Source organism: Malurus melanocephalus, unplaced genomic scaffold, assembly GCF_030028575.1.
Source record: "Malurus melanocephalus ecotype Western Australia unplaced genomic scaffold, MMel_1.1 scaffold_299, whole genome shotgun sequence".
NCBI classification, from domain to species: Eukaryota; Metazoa; Chordata; class Aves; order Passeriformes; family Maluridae; genus Malurus; species Malurus melanocephalus.
The window spans coordinates 343510-364753 of NW_026623531.1; the positions used below are offsets into that span (position 1 = coordinate 343510).

General features: G+C 38.3%; 1 protein-coding gene across 4 annotated transcripts in view; it reads right to left on the reverse strand.

The window, feature by feature from the left end:
* Positions 1-516: 516 nt before the first annotated feature.
* SEC24C (SEC24 homolog C, COPII coat complex component) overlaps positions 517-21244 on the reverse strand; it is a 33894-nt gene continuing 13166 nt past the window's right edge. For 2 of the 4 annotated variants that reach the window (XM_057377105.1, XM_057377106.1), the window contains 20 exons: positions 19639-20085; positions 18121-18251; positions 16866-16934; positions 15041-15152; positions 14099-14226; positions 13269-13407; positions 11294-11409; positions 9899-10023; positions 9456-9647; positions 8340-8433; positions 7924-8040; positions 7277-7447; positions 6819-6915; positions 6406-6551; positions 5878-6016; positions 4949-5067; positions 4384-4563; positions 3546-3737; positions 3033-3122; positions 517-2601 (listed from right to left, as the gene is read on the reverse strand). In XM_057377105.1, coding sequence (XP_057233088.1) covers positions 2461-2601; positions 3033-3122; positions 3546-3737; positions 4384-4563; positions 4949-5067; positions 5878-6016; positions 6406-6551; positions 6819-6915; positions 7277-7447; positions 7924-8040; positions 8340-8433; positions 9456-9647; positions 9899-10023; positions 11294-11409; positions 13269-13407; positions 14099-14226; positions 15041-15152; positions 16866-16934; positions 18121-18251; positions 19639-20085 — 2945 coding nt within the window. In that variant the 3' untranslated portion in view covers positions 517-2460. The remainder of the gene's footprint in view (positions 2602-3032; positions 3123-3545; positions 3738-4383; positions 4564-4948; positions 5068-5877; positions 6017-6405; positions 6552-6818; positions 6916-7276; positions 7448-7923; positions 8041-8339; positions 8434-9455; positions 9648-9898; positions 10024-11293; positions 11410-13268; positions 13408-14098; positions 14227-15040; positions 15153-16865; positions 16935-18120; positions 18252-19638; positions 20086-21244) is intronic. The other 2 variants (XM_057377108.1, XM_057377107.1) reach the window with 1 other exon arrangement.

Genomic DNA, 21244 nt, shown 5'->3' on the forward strand with positions numbered 1-21244 from the left:
AAAACAAAACAAAAAACCCAACAAAAAGGCAAAACAAAAAACCCACAAAAACCCCAAACAACATCCCAAAACCAATTTACCCAGATCCCCTTAACGCTAAAATATGAGCTCTGTTAAGACTACAGAAGTCACTAACTTGACRTTGTCACAAGGTAAGGGCAAAACTTGCCTAAGAAGACCAAAAAAAATCCCCCACCCAATCAATGACTCAAGCTGTGTTAGCAAAAAAGGGAATCTCTTTGCAAAATGGGAAGTTGAGACAGGGCAGAAAGTCAAAACCCAATCCCCTATATAAAGTAACACTGAGATTAAACAGTACCTTTTGTCTGTTGACTCTTGTTGAATTTCTTATCATTCAGTGCGAATAACAACAATAAAAAAAAAGACTGAACTTGATCAGCAGAAGATTGGATAAAGGACCAATGAGCTAGACTTCAGCCCTTCCATTTCCCCCCTCCCGCAAAATACAGGGTTTGGAAAAATAAGCAGTGTTTATTTACTAACAATGACATAAAATACATCTTAATATATTTTTATTTCTTTACAAATTAAAAGATGCATTGGAAAAACAAGTGAAGAAAATGAAAGGTTCATTCATGATTTCATTTCCACCCCCACACCCCCCAATATTAATACTAGAAATTAGTATTTGTGGAAGTCTGTGGTTGCTGCGCATTTTATTCCTGGGGAGATTTTTTTCCCTCTGATTAAAAATCTCTAGATTTTTTGGTTGGAGGCAGTACATGGAGTAAAAAGTCAGCCACATTCATACAAAACTGCTGAAAATTCTGTCAACTACATCTTGAAAGAGTTTCTCCGTTACAATTTTCATATTCCCCTTTCTGTGTAGTGATGGGAGGGAAGACAAACTAGCAGCATTAGAAGAAAAATGGATTTATATACACGCTACAGGATATGGAACTAAACCACAGCCAGATATTCTTCTGATCTCAACAAGGACTTTCCTATGAAATATCAAGCCCAGATAACATGTTCTCTAATCCATCCACATTCTTCTTTCACTTTTAGTGCTATTGGTAGCTTAAACTCCTGGGTATTGGAAGAATACCTGTTAGGTGGTCAAGCTAAAATATACAAGCCCCCTTTTAAAAGTGAATAAACGAAGCCCTTAGAATTCTGAATTGATTACACTAGCTCCCTCTTCACAGGAGTCTTCTCATCTACCCTTGCAAAACGGAGCAGCAGAGCAGGCAAAGTGGATGGATAAATCTGTCTGAGGTATTTTAGTTTAACAAACAGGTTTATAAAAGATTTTGTGCAAGCTGATCAGTAGATACAATGGGGAGGGTATAAACACCCAGTAATGAAACTTCACTATGGCCCAGGTGCTTTCAGGAACCGAAATCAGGTACTTGGAATACCTACAACAGTACAGTCTAAATGTTAAGGTTTGTATCCCCTTCCTCAAATTACAGGATACAAAGCAATCTCAAATTCATGTCAGTATCAATCAAATTCCTGCTTGTTTGCTATGATTCACAAAAATATGGTTAAAAATAGCCACTTCCTTATCATCCAGCTCCTACACAGCCCCCCATCACCTTGCTAAAAGTATTTTCTGCTTAAGGTAAAGTAGCTTTTGTTCCCACCACCATCTGACAGACAGGTAAGATCTGCAGAGGAGAGGTCATGGAACATGGATTGAGTAGGACAATACAGAGCCGTGCAATGAGAAGGAAAGGAGTCACCACACATGTCAACAGGAAGTACCATCTCTACCCCTACACTGTTCAGAAGCTGTTGATTTTTGCCTACTTAACTATTGATTACTCCATTAGTTCTGCACAGCAACTTATAGTACAGGGAAGATTGTGGAGAGAAATTTGCCCTGCTGCCTCCTGGCTTATCACTCATTTCTTTTTTCATGGCTTTCTGGTTCAGCCAGCCATACATCTGTGCTCTGACAGATCATGTTTCCCTCTTTAGAGGAGACACAAAATGTTTGGCTGCTCCAGCTCCTGTCACCTGACCTGCCTCTTGTCCTCCGTACCTGTGCATCCTCTTCACACTTGGAGCATGCACACGCACCCACACAAATGCACAGCAGCTACCAGAAGTTTTGAAGAGTTACCACTTTTTCACCCAATGTTGAATCATGTACAGTGAACTGAAAAATCCCTACATTCATTACAACAGGATTAGCGAGCATGGGGTGGGTGGGGGGTGAACTCCTGCCAAGCACAGGAAACAATTTAGATGCAAATAAAAGACCTGGTATCAAAGGCCTTTTTTTTTCTTTTTAGCCCTCACCAGGAAAATATTTCATCTCTCATATGGGATTGGGAAAGGTTGAAAGGATTTCTGCTTACGCAATGTGTATTAAAAATCATGGAATTGTACAGATTTCTATGTTGTCCTTTTTGAGGGCGCTGGGCCTTCTGATCAGGTCATTAGTGGAGACTGAAATGTCACTGCTGAGTTCTAGCACCACTCACTCCTCTAGCTCAGTAGCTGCCGAATCTCCTTGTGCATGTGACACAGGAAGTCCACATATGAAGCCCCCCCACTCAGGCTCTTGTCCTCCACTAGAAAGTGTTTGAACAGCATTTCCAGCTTATCTTCTTGCTTCACAATTATCAACTAGAAAAAAAAAATCAAACCAAGAACAAAACCAGCAGTGAGCAGGTATTAGAATTAATCTTCATGGGGAAAAGAGAGCAAAAAGCTAAATGGCTCAAAATCCCAAAGACAACCAGAATCACAGCATATATGGCTTATGTGCTTTGACTTCTGTAACTCAGCTGGGTTAAGGCTCAAACCCTTCTAAACAGAAGGAAAATATCATATTTGTAGTTCATACAGTAGYATATTGTAATAGGTCTGAAAAAATAGTTTTAGAACTATGGTAAGCACAAAACTCCAAAAYTAGTGAAGTTTTATTTTCAGATTCTTGAAAACTTTGAATACGTTTATGAGATTGGGAAAAGTAAGTTCAGTGCTGCAGCGTTACCAGGCATCACTGACTCTAAAAGGGAAGGGGGTTTAGAGCTGTAAATGTAGGACATTTTTACCTTCATGCAGCGGGATCTCTGCCCTTGAAGAATATCAACAATAGATCGTACTTTCTTTGAAAAGGGGTTTTCCAAGACTGGCAGGGTACTCTGGAATGAAAGATATTCAATCCCCATTAGTCTTGTCAAGTAGAGCATTGTTAAACAAAAGTCAGCAGTTTCATCACACTGTATAAGGACAGAGAAAAATTTGCCCCCATTAGCATACAATCTCTTTGACTTCAACTACTTAAAAGAGAATATAACATGATATCAGCATTAGGGGTCAATTACTTATTCCATTTAGATATCAACTCTTCTCATCATTGTTAATGGTGTGACTTGTCAAATAAACGWAGGCAAAAGCATGTCTGACATGCCCAAACTATCAACATTTCTGCTAGTTTCATACATCTGTCCTTCTCTCATTCCTGTTAGAAAAATGTATCACTATTTTCTCTACTGCTTTTCTCACTGTTTTAAGTTTCGGGTGACTATCAGAGACTCTAGAGCCCACGCTGCCATCCAGCTCACCAAGGCATTGCTAATTTGACTGAAGGATGACACTCCAAAGAGGTTCTGGATCAGGCCTTGCTGCACGCTGACTCCCACCCACACAAAGATGTTCAGCCCATTCTCCAGCAGGTAGATGTCACCCTTGGAGAGACGTTCCTCTGAGTTCCGAATGGCTGCTGGCAAGGAATCACTGTCAACATCTGCTTTGGTCTGTTTTAAAGTGAAATAAAAATTAAAGTAAAATAAAGGCTATAAAACAAGAACATCTTATGAAGACCTGAAAATTTCTGCCATGACACCCTAATGATTTTCACATTTCTAGGACTCATAACACTGCAATAGCTGTGACTGAAGTTACATCTTCCTTAGTTTTCTTACKCAAAGTGACACAGAAGCAGATCAGAGACTCTTGGTCAGCAAAAGAGAAATAAGGCTTCTGTGAAAAGACTCWGAAGTTCAAATATAATCTCCTGGAGTAGGAATGTGGTTTTTAGTATTATTCCAGCAACTATGAATGATTAATGAAAAGTCAGAACAGTACACAGAGTTACCTTGCAATGATGAAAATTACTACAAAAAGTTGTAAGTTTAGGGCTTTTAAAAAAGACTATGAAAAGGTCAAAAGTATCTTCTTTGCCACTAGTCATATGCTTACAGCTCAGGAAAAGGGTATCCCCCAAGAAATTTAGAAGATGCAGTAATGCATCCATTACTGAGTAAAATTATCCCAACAGAAGGCAGATCAAAAATACTTCTCAAATCACTTTCCCTCGCTAACATATAGATGCCAGTCCTTAAGATGAGTCAATGAGAATACAGCAAGTCTCAAGTGCTAAGAATATATTGAATTACTCACCAGGGGCAAAAGCCTGGGATAAAAGAAAACGTTTGTTTCAGCTACATCCATGGATGTCACTAACTGACGGATATAAGCACGGTCATCCGTTGTGACCTCTGGGCCAGGCTGAAGGACATCACTCTTCAACACACAGTTCAAGTACACAGGAAGCAGCTTCATGCATTCAGGGAGGATGAGCTAAAAGTCACAAGCAGACACAAGTTAATYAGCTGCCTTGCTGAATAAGCTTACATTTGACAAAATGAGACTTGCATGAATCAACAAAGCATGGTACAGCTGTGAGGAGTGAAAGGTGATAGTCTGCTTATATTATGGATTGTAAAAGAAACACAAAACCTATCCCTAAAGCAGGCAGTGCTCCCTGGGCTCCACACAGATGTCCAAGAAGCCATTCTCAACCATAGTTTTACTTGCAGTAGTGTCTCTACTTTCCTGAGTCTTCTCTAAGCAAATTTTTGCTAAGCAGATGAATTGACTTTTTTTGAGTCGTCTAAGTAGAAAGAAACTGTCATCACATTTTAACTCCCAAGCCGGGGATTCAAGTGRAAACATCGGAGTTTACCTGGCCAGCAGAAGAGGGACTAGCACAGTTCTTTCGATAGCAGGCTAGGATCTGGGCACACTGGTTGATCAGTGAATCTCGTACAGTCTTCACTGGACTGCTCAGGACTCCACGATATGCTGTACAGAGAGAGGAAAGAGATGGATTGCTGTCAAGTGATTGCTCATGAACAGCAAAACACCAACACTACTTCCATAAAGGAAACTGAAACAACTATTATTTATGGAAGTTTTTATTCTTCCTGCTTCAAACTTGTAGGAAAGCAATGAYATACTCCCACAGAAAACGTGAAGAAGCTCATTTACTCTATTTTATTACATTATCTTGAACTCTTTATCTCTCATGTACTTACATTATACCTACAATAACTGAAAGTATGGGGTTCTAAAAAAACTCCTTTTATAGACTGGCCATCTTTCATTMATGGTCTGAAAATGGACTGTTTCATTTTAAAGACATTAAACATACACAGTTCTAAACCTCTATTGGCTTTCTAGGCTTTTGCTGCAAACCAGAAAGTGTGAATAGGATACAGTGCATAAGAGTATAACATTTAACCCGTTATCTATGAACAAAGGCCACAATTTCCTATTGCCACAGTAAAATTATACAACAGTTAAGGAATGAACTAAAACAGCCCAAAAATAAATACAAGGATGAATTCAGACAGSTGGCAATATAAACTGTTATTGAAAACATTCAGAAAAGAATTTGTATGAAGAATAAGCCTACGCTCTCCATCTGTACCTCTTGTCCTAAATAAAAATACTATCATCACAGCTTTATGCTCTTTCCCATAACTAACTGAAATATCAGAATTACCCTCTGAAATTTGAGGCAATAAGAATAAACAGGTGTCAYTGGGTGAAAAAACAGGCATTTTAGCAGAAGTTAAAAGCTGCAATTCTTGTTTCAATAGGTACCCTTACCATACTTAGCCAAGTAGTTGATGAGGGTGTCTGTCTCACAGTTCCGATAGAGGTCAGCAAGCTGCGTGCAGCAGTTTAAGGAGAGGTTGTGAATGCGGAGTCGTCGCTGTCCTGCACAACTTGTATACAACAGAGCACACTGCAGAAGACAAAAATACCAGGAGACAAAGAACTAAGGCCCAGCTACAATAAGAAGGGAAGAGGTAGAATGTATTTCTTTAAAAGCTAGACTCAGATGCGTAAACAAATAAGGTTTGTAGAAGACTTGGATTATAGCGGAAAGCATATGCTAAGACTCAGGGTAAATGAAAGATAAAAAGCTGCAATTTTAGCAGTTGTGCTAAGTGGTTTGTTCTTACAAAATAGGACCATAGTTTGAAGCAGTCTAGGTCACCCTCAGAACAAATATGCTGAAAGATCAAGGGTATGATAAGGTGCAGAAAGAAAGAACAAACAATCCCTTGAAGAAGTGTCTCATAATTCATTTYAATTGTCCACTCACTTCTTCTACAAAGCTTCCCCCCTCACCTGAAGGAGTGCACCACTATCTTCGCTCAATTTATCATCATGCTTGAATTCCACTGTGATTGTTTTATCACAGTCCAAACCTGCCATCTCTACATCAGTTGTGTTGCTCATATAGAAAGCTCCAAAGAAATCAGTTGCTCTAATACCTAAAAGAGGAAAAAGCCAACRTGAGCCACAATTTTCAACAGAATAACAAGACAGCCAGCCTTTGAACCCCGACACCAAGTTRTCGTCATAGATTTCAGCAGGGATCTTCATACAGCCTCAAAAAAAGTCTTAGAATTCCAAAGCTTTAGCAGAGCTTTGGGGATAGCCTGGTCAACATGTGTTTTAAATTATGGAAAATTACTTACTTCCCATGAGACATGCTTGAAGTGGTCAATTTATTAAGATTCATGCACGCTAACACCCACCTGTGCTTGTGCGCACTCTCATTACAGCATCAAATCCCACTTCTTTCTGGACATCTCTTCTCAAGTCATTCAGGAATCTGTACTGGTCTGTCTCCAGCTAGAAAGCAAGCAGTAATTGAAGTTTCACACTTTCATAAATCAGAGCTGCTTCATAAACCATAAAGTAACTTAAAACCAGATACTATCTCCTGTGGTCTTCAAATGTCAGCCTTGCTAATAAAATATTGTGCTAAAAGGTAACAGCCTAGCTCTTCTTGTTGTGGGTTTTGTTATTAACAGAGATGTTTGTATGAAGACACAAAACTGAATCATTTTGCTGATTATCTGGAAATTTAAGCAGTTATTTACTTCCAAAATGTACTTCTTCACTATGGTTGACACTGTGAAAATCAGAACTCTTAGCTAAACAATAATTCTTACTTGGATCAAATACCAATGTGAGTCAATGTCACTCTTACCTGGAAATATGCRTACTTATAAATGGAGCCTCCCGTCTGGTAAGGTACCACACCCAGTGTTGCCACATCCAAATACTGGTTTGGAAACAGGAACAGATCCACACAGCAGCCCTGGGCCACACAGTCCTTGGCTAAGTTGTTGTAAAAGTTGGTCTGTGGTTGAAACAAAGTCTAAGAAAGGAAATCAGAGAGGAGATCAGTAGTTTGTGGCAGGAAAAGGAAAGTGASATCCAGTTTATAATCCTAGTCAACACTTTTAAACTTTAAGTCTTTCTTCGGGGAAATCAAAATCATCCAARTTCTCCCTAACTCTGCCTKCGATGAACTCTTAATTATTACAAAAATTACTACATGYTTTCCTTTAATTTTAAGTTCAGCACATTTACTTTAACCCAGATTTGGTATTTTRCCCTGTATAACAATCTATTGGTAACTCTTCTTGTTCTCAGCCTAGAGCTGTCCTTATGATGTCAAGTCCCCATAGCCCTGCTTGGTAACAGAAGATAAAAGTGGAATATTAAAAGATATTAGCTGGGACAGTTACATTATGTGCTTCYTTGTAGTTTCTTAAAAACAGTTTCAGTTTTTTTATTTCATAAAGAGCATAATACACACCCTTAAGTAAGGATCATGCAAACAATTATTACCTTCTCCTTATCTGTGTTAATCAGTTTCCTATCATCCCTGTTCTTTAACTTCCCTGGGGCCTCTGCAATGGGCAGGGAGGTGTGGAAAATGAAGAGCTTGCCAGCACACTCAGCTGCCTGCAAGAAAGTGAGTGCAATAACAGAGRTCAGAAACATTTACAAAAACTCTAAGGGAAACTGTGATTCAAGAACAAACATTCAAGCAATCTCATCACTCTCTTTATGTCAGGGTGCCTCTACCAGACACATGGGCTCATTATCACTTGGTTACTTGTAGAGCTAAACCCTATATGTAGTGTATCTATTGCAAGGAGCTTATAAAATCTTCAGAATTGTCTTATTAATGTGTGTTAACAGAATATGAATTTCAGAGTACTTGGCTGACAACAGTTTGTCACAACAATGTATTTACTAACCTTCAGTGCCTCCAGTCCTGCTTGAATCACAGGTGCAAAAACAGTTTCTGTTTCTCTTGTATCTCCAAACATTTCTGGAATCTGATCCAGCAAACTTGAAAAGAACAAGAAAAAAAAAGAGGAATTCAAGATCYCATCTAGTAGAAAAAGCCACACAGTTGTAGTTGATGATCTATAAGAGCAAGGAGGTTTAAGAGAAGTCATGTCTGTAAATTGGCAGAACTTTTACAGTTCTGCCAATACAATTGGCATCTCATCTATGAAAAAAATGCTGTACTGTTGTTCATTGGCTTTTTTCATCCGTATCTTCAGTGCTTGCTGTATAACCTCAACTGATGCCTGCTACACAGATGCCTATTACTCTTCTGAAATTCTTCTCTTTCAATATATGCCAATACAGATAAGTAAGTAAATTCTTAGGAAATACCAATGACACTTGGCCTCTGATTGCCAAGCATTTTGTGTACTATTCAAAGACTAAYAGGTTTAACACACCATTTTGCATTTAGGCTTGTTTAATGCATTACAAAACAGGCTAGAAATTTTCTACAAAAACACGCAATTCCAGGTCTAGTTCCCAAAATGTAGTTAGCTACACACCATAGATTAATTACAGTTCAAGAACCATGGTAAACCATTTGCCAAAACTTTGCTAACCTCTTTCTTCCCTTTCAGATTTTATCTTCTCTATCCCACTTATTCTGTATTCTCCACAGAGCYAAAACTGGACACCCCTGTTGTCTCAGCTTGCAGTTATTGAAGCAGTTGCCTTAAAGACAGTGATTCAATATTCATACAACTTTCACTCTGGATCATCCTAGCTGTGTTTTGTTGTGGCTTTTGGTTTGGTTTTTGTTTTTCATTTTTTCTCCCCAGAAATGCCCTTCTGCACTAAATCCCTTTATATACACTTTCTGCCAAGCTGGATATGAGACAAATACACCCTTAGCTCTTGAGTTTCCCCATCCTACTTTGCCAGCTTAACCTCAGAGTATAGTAAGTTAAAACACATGAAGTGACTTAACATGACATGAATAACACGACAATTAAGCACACCACATTTGAGTCTACCAAACAAGCATTTTACTACACGTATTGTAAATCAATTTATATTACCTGGCAATAACTGTCCTGGACTCATTCACATTCACCAGAAAACCATCAAGGAGTGGCACAAACATATCTGCCACATCTGAAACCACCATCATTTGTGGCTGTGCCAGTGAGCTCTTCACGTTATAGAAGTGTAACACTTTGTTGTAGGTGACAAAGCCTACTCGAATGGCTGATTCTTCCATGTTGCCTTCCCTGTAAGAGACATACTTGCCTTCACATAAAAGAAGATAGGGAAACCATTACAAATAACCCAACACAATAAGGGAAAAATTGAAGAAAGTAAAATCTATTTTCACCTAGAAGGGTATCAAGACAGATGTTCTGCTTGGCCTTTCTCTGAAGAAAAAGTACTATCAAGCAATTTTTTAATTTCTAGCATTTTTAAAGAGAAAGTAACAGCATCCCCCATTTTCATTGACTACAGTAGTTCACAATACACCTACCTGGGCAGGTAATCTAGAAGTGACTTTAATTCTTCACATATTAGCCTCACTAAGCCACTCTTCACAGCATTGTAAGACACATCAATCATAAAAATGAAAGCAGGTGGACTAGGAAACTTATTATTCTGTGGAAGAGAGGGAAGAAATCAAACTATTGCCATGTAATGCAGCTCACATAACAGCTCCCTAACAGAGACAAATCAATGCTGGTCAAAACTTAGTTGTTTTCATGTATCTCTGTAAGCATGAGCATCCGTTATTTCTCCAGCTCATTCTCTGATCCTTTTCCAACTAACAGACATATAATCATACTATATTTGAAACAGACTCGTATTAAATTCCCTAGACTGATTTTACCATCAATCAGAGAAGAGCAGTTATAACTAAATAATCCATTTACATGACTAGGCTAGATTGGAAAATTAGACAGGGAAGATTCCTGCCASTTCTCAAGACTTTGGGACCTGACCAGACTTGTCACAGGTGATTTCACCAACATAAAGTAAAAGATTTTCCTCTCCAAGAAGGACAACCTAAAAATCAGGCTTTCTTTGGGAATTAAAAACTTGWTTCAGTCAAGTTTTCTGAGGTCTGCAGGTCATATTGGAATAAGCACACAGAACAAAAGCAAAACAGAAGAACTTTCAAAAGAGCTAYGAAGATCACATCTTGTTTGAATTAAAATTCTCTTTATGCTGTTAGAAAATAGTTGGACTTTTCCCTCTAAATCTGAAGTAAAGCAGAGGCATTAGAAGGTAACCAATATAACTTACAACATTTAGACATTTATTTTCTCAGCATAATATTTCAGCAGAGATATGAGCTGCTTTAATAAATACCTTGCACATATTTTCCCTATTCCATAGAAGTTAATTATTATTTAAAACTTTAATTTAAAAGTGAACCAGCTTTGACAATATACATTCTCACCCTATTCTTATTCTTGAGCTTTTAACCACTATGGCTGTATTTGAAATTGAAGTTCAACAGGTAAGGTCTGCCTTAGACAAAAGGTGGCACACTGCATAGTTACTATTGTACTTGTCTTGAACCTCTCCTAAAATCCCCTTTTCCCCCAAGGACTACCACACAAGAGCCCCTTCTGAATAATTCCTAATGTAAGTGCAGCTATAGCTGCTTATATAGCTCCAGAAGAAAAGAGATACAGCTATTAAATTATATTATGTCATGTGTGACCAGGACTTCCCCTAGTTTTTGGAAGCAAGCGGACAAGCATGTTATTTTACACAATAAAGTGGGTTGGATTAATGCTGCTGATTATCTCTGCCAGCTAGAAATCAACCCCGGTCAATTTGTGTCTTTCTTACTTAAAAAAAAAAAAGGCTTTTTACTCAAAAGAAAAATAAATACMGCAATAAACATGTGTAACTATACCTTGCAATAGTCAACTGTTGCTAGAAACTCGTAGGACCCCAATGATAACTCMGGTCGGTCATAGAAGTCTACTCGCTTTCCAGTATGATCCAAATGTTGGAAGTAGTGAGGTGGCACTGAGGAAGGAAAAATCATTTACCTCAGTGGTATGCCCATGATAAACACTGTGACTAGAGGGCCAAGATGACACAGCTGCTTCAAACAAAACTCTGGGAAAATGAACTAGCACTCTGGGCCAGCACACAAGTACTAAAAATATTAATGCAATTTAAGAATATCATTAAAGCAAAAAAAATACAAATTATTCCACTTTGTCTCATGCACTGGACAGCACTCTGTATAGTCACTGTTGTACTCTTCTTGAGTCTCCTTTCCATTCTCATTTTACATTTTATATCAGAAACATCACTACAATACACTTCTAGGATTATTCCGATAGATCTAGTCCAAAGGAAAAATATCATATAAGTAGTAACAAATTAGTTAAGACAGAGTTTGATGCAAACCACAGGCTACARCCTTACCGACTTAAAACAGGCGCACTAAAATACTGAGCTCCTTATTTTGCTACATGAGTTAGTTGTTCTTTCCCTTCCCATGCTCAAGAATAAAGCCTCCAGGCACTCTTGTGTGCAGACGCTCCTATAATCTTTTTATCAGAATAGACAGGGTACTACTTACAGCAGATTAAGAAGGAGGAACGGAAGTGTAACAACATGCCCAGCATCCAGTACTTTTGTGCTGGTACAAGGCACCAGAAGATAAAATGGGAGTTAAACGATTTTTTTGCCTACAACAGTCAGCTGYGGAAACAAAGTGTTTCCCTCATGTCCCAAGAACTACCATGACAGACAGTCCCTCCTGCAGAATTGCTCGGGTGACAAAATGTATTYCACCTACAGCTGTCTATATAGCTCTATATAGCTGTCTATATAGCACCAGGGRAGAATAAAATTAAATTACCTGGAATAAGAGTATTCACCACGTTTAAATTTTTCTAAACATTCAAAGTTTCAAAAGTTCAAAAGAAAACAAGTGGTATCATTAAGATTATATATAAAGATCTATCACTCTTGTCTCCAAGTACACATCCCACACAAGCTAATTGCTTGATGGTTTTTGCAGAGAAAACAAAACTTGCTCTCAAGCTTTAGGTACAACTACATTGTGTTCTTATACAGAAGTCTCTCAGCATCCTTCCCTTTTCTACCTTTGCTCAGTTATTACAGGTACAGTCATTCATACAGCTGCTGAGGGAGCAGGGGCAGGGAATACATGCAGGCAGAAAACCACCAGACAAAATTGTTTTTTTAAAGTTTGACATTTCTAATTCCCATTTTGATTAGTACAAACAGCATAACTGAGGTGAGTCATTAAAAGCCATCAGTGCTACTAAAAGGAACACTTGAAACATCATCATAAGGATTGTTSTACCTCACATTCCACTGGGCCTTCAAAACATGCTATGAGCAGCCCATTGTGACTTCTGCTTAAAAGGAAGCATGCTTTGTATTCATTTAGAAGAGGAACTAGTATTAACTGGCCTGTACTGAACACTYTTATTCAACTGCAATCTCACATCTAAGGAGTGTTTGAGACAAAAAAACGGCTTTGTGAGGAAAAAAAATCCTAACTATGCTAAAGACTAGATCTTTATCTCAGTCTGTTAACAAATCGAGTACTTTTGAAGTACCCTAAGAAAATAAAATACTACTTCAATCCACCGAGCATTATGCTACAAATACCTCATATTGAAAATTTGTTACAATACTGCAATGCAGCAGCACCTACTTGAACACAATTTCAGAACTGATCTCTGAACATGCCTTACAACCAATTTTTACAAGACTAGAYACATATTAAATCACAGTATTCATTATAAATGATGATAACATGATACAGATTTATTTGCCTGCATCTTATCCAAAGACCTTTCCAGCAGAGCCCAGAGAGTGATTTCCAAAAGCAACCTTACCTTCAGTGACACAGCTGCAGAAACAACACTGGAACCGCCTTCCACCTTCAATGAATTGCATAAAAGGGCACATGTAAGCTTTGCACCTATTACATCGGACAGGACCGGATTCTCCATGGTCTACCAAATACGGAAGGGTCTGTGGAAACAGGAGTAAAAAACATGGAAAGAAAGGTCACACGATGATGAGAACATTTTAAGCTCCGCATTGTGTGGTCACATTGTGTGGTCACATTGTGTGGTCCTGTACATTGCACACGATGTAGCATTTGGCACCTGTGGGAGAGCGTGCACAGGATGTGGGAAGCCTGAGCATTCTGTAAGTGCTTTTCAATTCAAGCTCTAAAACAGCAGTATTTTGTGGGCAACAGTCATTAATGGGCAAGCCCACCTAGCCAGCAGCTTGCTTGAAGAACATGACCACACTGCACTACCAGATATATCCCAAGTGAACTAAAAGACTGAAAGAAAGTGACTCTTTACCTCTTATCTCTTTTCCTTCTAAAAAGTAAGCTTTTTGACAAAAGTGAAGCCAATCACTGCATTCCATATATACARTATAGAGCATCTACCTGAAAAAATTCCATCTGATAAGACTTATTTTTTAACTCCATTGTGAAATCCCTYACAACCACAAGCTCTTACTGTCTTGACCCCACTGTACAGCAAGTCCTCAAAACTGTTATATAGTGACACCAGTTTTAAACTATTATTTRTAATAAAATACTCAAACCAGAATAACATGCTTGGTAGCTTCTCAACAYCAGAATGAGCAGGAAGCACTTTAAAATGATTGAGATGGCACAGGTAGCTCTATGTGTGGYTCTCACCTCCTCCGGTGGCAGAGTAGCTAGCGGCTTTATGACAGCAGCCAGGGGAACTTGGGATTGTTTGGCCATGTCAGAGGTGCASGGAATATTGTAAGATGTGCATCTTATGTAGCGGGGGCTTGCATTACCTGAGGAACAAATAAAAAAGCCCCACAAATTTCAGTACAAGTTAAGGTTATATTGAAGAACAGAAACAAAGATACCTTAAGTTGTGTTGTTAAGCCACAGGCATTAAGAGCTTATCTAAGTACTCAGTTTCAATCTATGGAAAACCTGAATTCCAAATAAAATACCTCTTAATGATTAATCACATAYAATAAAATATGTTAAAACAAATTAACTTGACTCCCTGTCAACCTAAACCTAAAAAAATGCATTCCTGTTTCATTGTATTCACAGCCTAAAACAACGTAGACAGAAAACTCTACTCARACATTTCTACTGTTTAATTTTATAATTTTGGCTGAAGAATAAAACATTTGATTGCAGCATGAGATTCTGAAGTTTCTTCTGGAACTTTAAAACTCAAAAAAGGTGTGGGAAATTAAAGGGTGAAATATCTTTTCTATATGGAGCYCTCGGTTCAATTTACATCATTCTTAATTTAAAAACATACAGTTAGTTCGCAGTCCAATTCTAGKATGCTGCTAGTAGATTTTAGTTCTTAAGTGTTTTTTATATAGCTTTACAGAAGAGGCTTCTTTTGCTACTTTCTGGTATCTTTGTTAATGCTGGTCCTAGGTATCTGCCTTGGAAAACATTTTTTACCTGCAAACTGGTTACTAACTACCAAACAATCAGGAGAATCTAAACTAGATCTAAGCAACACAGGACCTGAAATTAGGCTTCTGTTGGTAAAACACACATTTCCTYTAAAGACAGAGCTCTGTCATTGACTCTCCAGGATTTGTGTGCTCGTTTAGGAAAAGAAAAATAGTKTACCTTGATCCTTGACCAAGAAATTTGTAGTAACAAGAGGTGGGACCTGTCCTCTTACTCCAGTGACAAATGGCTCTGACCCACGGTTATTTCTGTCATCTTCAATCACTTGAATCTATGATGGAAAATACCATGTTATTATTTGGAGGCTTGGTTTCAAACTATTGTAAAATAAAAAAATCTCTAAGGYAGTGAAAAGGGAACCTGAAGCAAACATTACTATCTCTAAAAAYAAGAAGAGCAAGTAAATTTTGTCAAGCAGTCACCTCTCAGTTTGATTTCAAATAGTATTTAATGATTAACAATAAATTACAAGCTGCAAATAGTATTTTTCCTCAAGTATTCTCAGTAGCAGCATGTTTTGTGTTTTAAAGTCTGAACTSAGAAAAGCCAAACTCAGATCAAGAAAGGAATTTTTGGTGGTATTCCCCTGTATGGCTCTAGTCAAATCAGAATCAGAAGCTTCTGTAAGCCTCAAGCTGAACTTCTGTAGGTAACWTGGCTTTTTCTTTCTGTTATGTTCCCACTTTTTTCATAGTAAGCCTTTATTTCTAATCACTGTAATTCTGCTCCAAAGACAGYTGGCTTGCAAGCTCAGGTGGAAATCTTCATTACTTTGTTGTGGTTCAAGGTTTTGTGATTTGAATTCGGGGAATGTGGAAAGTGAAACTGCAACAGATTTGTCAATGAATCAAATGTCAAAGCCTGTAAAAATCTTAAATTTCCTAGTATTTCAAATTCTTCAYGACTATAAATTTATTTAAGATAATAGAAATTGTATTAAAGTTTTTCTTTACTAAAATATTCACTGACCTTTGTAGCTGTACACAGTTCAAACTACATTTCCATGGTAGTGACTTAATGAAAGAACTAAAGCTAGCAATCATTCTTCTGCTCTTATTTTGCCAACAAACACACCTGCCTTTGCCTAGAGTAAATTCTGAAATGCAGAAGTTTGCATGGCAGAACTTCAACCCTCTCACTAYAGATTGCAAGCTGCCAGCAGAGGGCCTCCCATAGCTTCAGACAGTAACTGCTCTAGAAAAAACCTAGTCCTGTTTCAAAAGTCTACAGGCTGACTGATGGAGGTACCTGCTAAATTATCAACTTTGACTAAATRAGGAAGAAGTGACCCAGGGTAATAAAAAGCCAAAAGCTTATTTTCTTTCAATCCAAAAGGTAGCTGCTTTTTTTCTTTCTTTAGGTAAGATTCTCCACCATAAACATTAAATTTTCAAATTCAAAATTTAATGGTTATGCATGAGCACAGATAATGAGAGAATGTTTACAGCTCCCCACGCCTCATACTAAACTACTAGAAGATTTGTACCAGGAATTAACACAAAAAAGACTCCAGTCCACCTGCAATTTTAGAACTCCAGAGCACTGGCTCAGTACTGGTACATCAACAAGAACTGTAATCAAATTCTTATCAAATCATGGTAGAAAACATGGCCATAACAGCTCATGCTGTGTGCATGCTGACACAAGACACACRTTGTATAGGCAATTATACTATTGGCTTACACAAATAACGCCAGTTGGAATCTRATGAAGGCAATACCCTAAAGATCAGACAAAGTGAAGGGGAGACATTCTTCATGATCTGTTCCTGAAACACTGCTTTCTAYTGCCTCACCATTTATCACAGAAGATTTTAACAACCTCATGTGGTGTAAYGTTACTCATTTTGATAAGGCAAGCAGAAGACAGCAAGGAAAGGATAAAAGATTAATGATGGAGGGTTAGCAAGGTGAAGTTCAGGTTTCAGGCATGCACAGATGGTCACCAACACACAGACTACAATTGACACATATACAGCACTTACTGGACTAGGAATTGCATCTGGGTCTATTCTGTGCCTGGGTTTCTGCTGGGGTGGCAGCTCATTAAGTTGCTTTTTTAAGTAAGAAACAACAGTGCCACCAAAAAATAAAAAAAAAAAAAGAAGAAGAAAAAAAGAGAATAATAAACGAAAAAGTAAGTGTTACTTCTCTACCCAAACCTGTAGCACTGGAACTAGATACATTTAGATATTTGGATACTGGTTCATGCAACAGGACACATCAGCTTCTGCAGCATACACGGATCCCGAAACCAGTCTTGCCAGGATATTGGGCTTGGCTCTGAATAGGTTGCTAATGGAGGCAGTGGCTCACCTGCTCATTTTGGTTAGAAATTGGGAATTTATGTTTTAAGAACATGCTAAAATGAAGGCAACTGATGCAAGCCATTTGAGATTTCATTAAGTGGGAGAGAAGAGAGCAGACAAGCAAATAATTCTTACAWTCTAAGAAAAAAATAGAGTAGCAAGCTTTATATAAACCTGGAATCTTAACACGTAATCATTTTTAAATAGAAGTACCTTCTGAATAACATCAGTTCACAAGTACGATATAACTAAAGACTACATTATTTTCATAGTTTTGAAGTACAGAAACAGCATCCATGGAAGGAACAGTACAGCAGACTACTGGCAACACTACCAGGCTTAATATTACTCAATGTTAACCATTACATCCAACTGCTCATTCTGTCTCAGAATCTCCACTCTGAAAGATGACCCCAGTTTGAGAAGCATATTTGACCGATGTAGCATCATGACTTTAAGAACCAAAAAAACACAAACCAGCTTTTTGACAGATCATAGGAAAAGCACTACAATCACCTCCWACTAACCATACTTTAAACATGGATCTTACAGTTCACAGACTGTCACCTCAAAACCTGAAATTAGTTCACCTTGGAAAGTCATTATGCAAGAATCCAGAAWTGCAGAAACAAGTTTAATCAAAGCCCCCAAGGATTCTCAAAAGATAACACAGTACAGAAAAAGACCTGAGGAATTAGAGCAGTGATTTCCATATGCAGTGCCTTTCTTTAGTCACCAAGAAAAATACTGCCTCTGGGCTTATTCATCACAGAAGCCTGAAGGTGGATACAAGAGAGGAAGGAAGTAAGCAGGAAAATAGACTGAAGTTCCTTGGAACAAGAAGCCTGTTTTTAGCTTTGGTCTTTGCCAGTTCTGTTTTATGCAAAGACACTGTGGAAGAATTGACACTGGTAAGAACAAGTAAGCTTACAGGGCTAGGAATGGAATCTGGATCCAAGCGTTTTGGTGGAGGTGGTGGTCCAGGTGGACTTCCATAATTTGGTGCTCCTGGATAGGCTCCTCCATAGTTTGGCTGGGGACCCCTCACCTGTCCAAAGGAACCTTAACAAGAAAAGAACATCAAAATCAAACAGTGGCTTAATACTAGGCATTTCCTCATCTGACACTTCCCACATATCCTGCCATCATAAAAAAACATCCTCAAGAAAAATAAAGTCATGTGTTTTTCAATTAATTTGGATTAAACATATTTATTGTCACAGAGTTTCACCTTAGACAAGTACATCTCTATCAACGATCTAATAAACAGACAGACACAGTCCTCAAAACCAGAATTAAGAAAACAGGTTTTTACTCTGAACTCCATTAGCTCTATCTCAGCCCAAACCAGCACACCAACATAARTATTTTTAGAGGTTTCTTGCAAGTGTAGTTTTTTGTACAAAAAATTATTTATTRTAATTGATTACTATGCACATTAAAATCATGCATTATGAACATTTACCTGCAGAGCGGTCTAATAGGAAGTGCACACAGAACAGCCAAATAACTTAGTGGATGATCCCTAATTCTTCAAATTAAAGATATGCAAGGAGCTCCCTTGGGCAGTTTTGGCATATTTGAAATTACAGTAATAGGCTAATGYGCAATTTTCTCTTTTGTTTTGTAACAACCTGAAGCTGTTTCATATTATTTTAGGCAATTCCAGTCATTTATAGAATAACAGCATGATTTAACCCATCAATATTTTTGAACAGTTCATAAGAATTTGAACAGATATTTTAAAGTAATCTGCCTGTCCAGCWGTGCAAAGCTGCATGGGGATGGGGTTCTCAATCCTAACATTTGCACGATTACTTTACTCCAGCTATCTGTAAGTGGCATTGATTTAAAAACCAGCCAAAAGTGATTATAATTCAGAAAGCTTAACTTATCTTATTTTTAAGTACATTCAAGATGTGCAAACTTCTACTTTTAAGTACATTTAAGACATGTGAGCTTCTACAAGGGAGAAAAACACAGTTATGCGAATTGAACRAGAAAACCTAGCAACTCCTTTTTCAATGTTAAACAACTCCTCTCATACACACTGCACAAGCACAGTGGTCACAAATTTTAAAAACATAAAATAAGGTTTTTTCGTATTTCAGATGTCTATTTTTGAACAGATGAGGTTGCAGACATCAAATTAGAGTCCATAATAAAATTTTGATCACAAATTCTGGTAGTATTACGGCACTAATTGCTAAACACTTTTTTTGGCCAAGTAAGCCATTATTCCTTTACCTACATTAATCTGATTAAAACCTGTATAATAAAATATCTTAGAATGACACGATATTGTTTATCTTAGACATAAGCATAGGGAAACAAGAGGGAAGCTGTGATGTGCAGCCAGGAGCCCACAGGTAACAACCTGAAATCTAGTTCTCAGTTGGCAACATGCAGAGAACATGGAACTTCAAATTCCTACACTAGGAATACTCACCATTCTGCTGCATTTGGTATCCTGGCTGAGGAGGATGAGTGGGAGGAGGTGGTCCATGCAGACCACCCATGGGAGGCCCAGGGTGCAGCCCTGACATAGTTGATGGAGGTGGCGGTGAGGATATGTGATTAGGCTGGGATGATGGCGGTCCAGCAACTGTCTGCCCTGGCAGTGGTGGGACTGGCATGGAAGGTGGCCTGGGAGCACCTGTGCTAGGAGGGTAGGAGGAAGGTCCAACCCCTGTAGAAGGGGGAGGTGGGGCAAAACCAGGAACTTGAGTAGGTAGGCGCTGAGCAGGTATTTGACCAGGAAATGGAGGCTGTGCCAAAGGAAGACCCTGAGACACACTGGTAGGAGGCGGTCCTTGGCTCGTACTGTAAGGTGTGTAGAGACCAGATCCTGTTGTACTAAAGCTTTCTGAGACTGGGGGAACCGATGYTGGGGGACCTGGTAAGAAAAAAGAAGATATAGTATCAATTTTCTCCTATTCTCAAGACAACTGAGGTGCAAAGAAAGATGCAAGGAAAACCCATTTGCTCCAGATCAACTGAGTTGGTCTATTACTTTCTCATCTTCAGATGAACTTARCAGTACTAGCAGAAACAAATCCTAAGTGACCATCCTCCTAGAYTGATCAGAGAGCTGAAACTCTTTCGAGGGATCTGAAACTTCACAGCTCTTTCATTGTCTTCTCTCTCCAAGTCTGAGCTGCTTATTTTACATAATCAGAACACATTTCTGGACTGAAGGCCAGAAAAAAAGCACAAAGCCAGATATATGCAAAACATGAACCACCACAAGTCTAACTATGGACTTCTTGAACTAAGTTTCTATCTTTAGTTCCACACTCAGTTGGAGCCTGTAGGTCAAGAATGGTTTTGAGCTTTGTGATTTTAATAGTATGAAGCTAGCACCATTTGTATTTGGCTCTGTACTGTTTCTGAGGATAATTTTTGACAAACACATTACCAAAAGGCCAAGGAGATCTGCACCCCCTGCCTACTCTTAATTTTCCTATAAAATCTGTCTTACATTACAAGATGCTTGCTAGAAAGTACTTTATCAGAACAGTTTTAGAAAAGGTACTCAGACCAGCTTACACATAACAAAGACAAAACTCTAATATTCAATTTTAAAAGCCCCCTAATCTACAGCAATGAGACTGTAGATCTCATATCATAGAACAAAATACCTAAATTCAGTTTCTACTACTAATTCAGTTTATATTGTTTAAGTAAGTTTCTTCTTGACTTCCAGCAGAACCCTGCACACAGAGYATTTTCAGCCTTTTGTGYTTTACATATATGAGGCCCTTTTCTTTCTTGCTCTTTTTGGACTGGGYTGCTACACAACAGTGGCAAGACATYTAGACTCTCTAAMAGGTGACTTRGGGGTAAGCTAATCRTGTTTCCCAAGATTCACCTAGCTGAGGACCAGTGTTGTTACTCTCTGTTGTTATTAATGTCCAGCGTCAGCACTGTCCCCTACAAYAGTCTCTGTTCTCTTTTCCCCAATTATGACCTTATTAATTAAGGGAACTACTGTTTACTATGGCAGATGTCAACACACAGGGAATTTCCATAACCATATGGTAATGAATCACTGA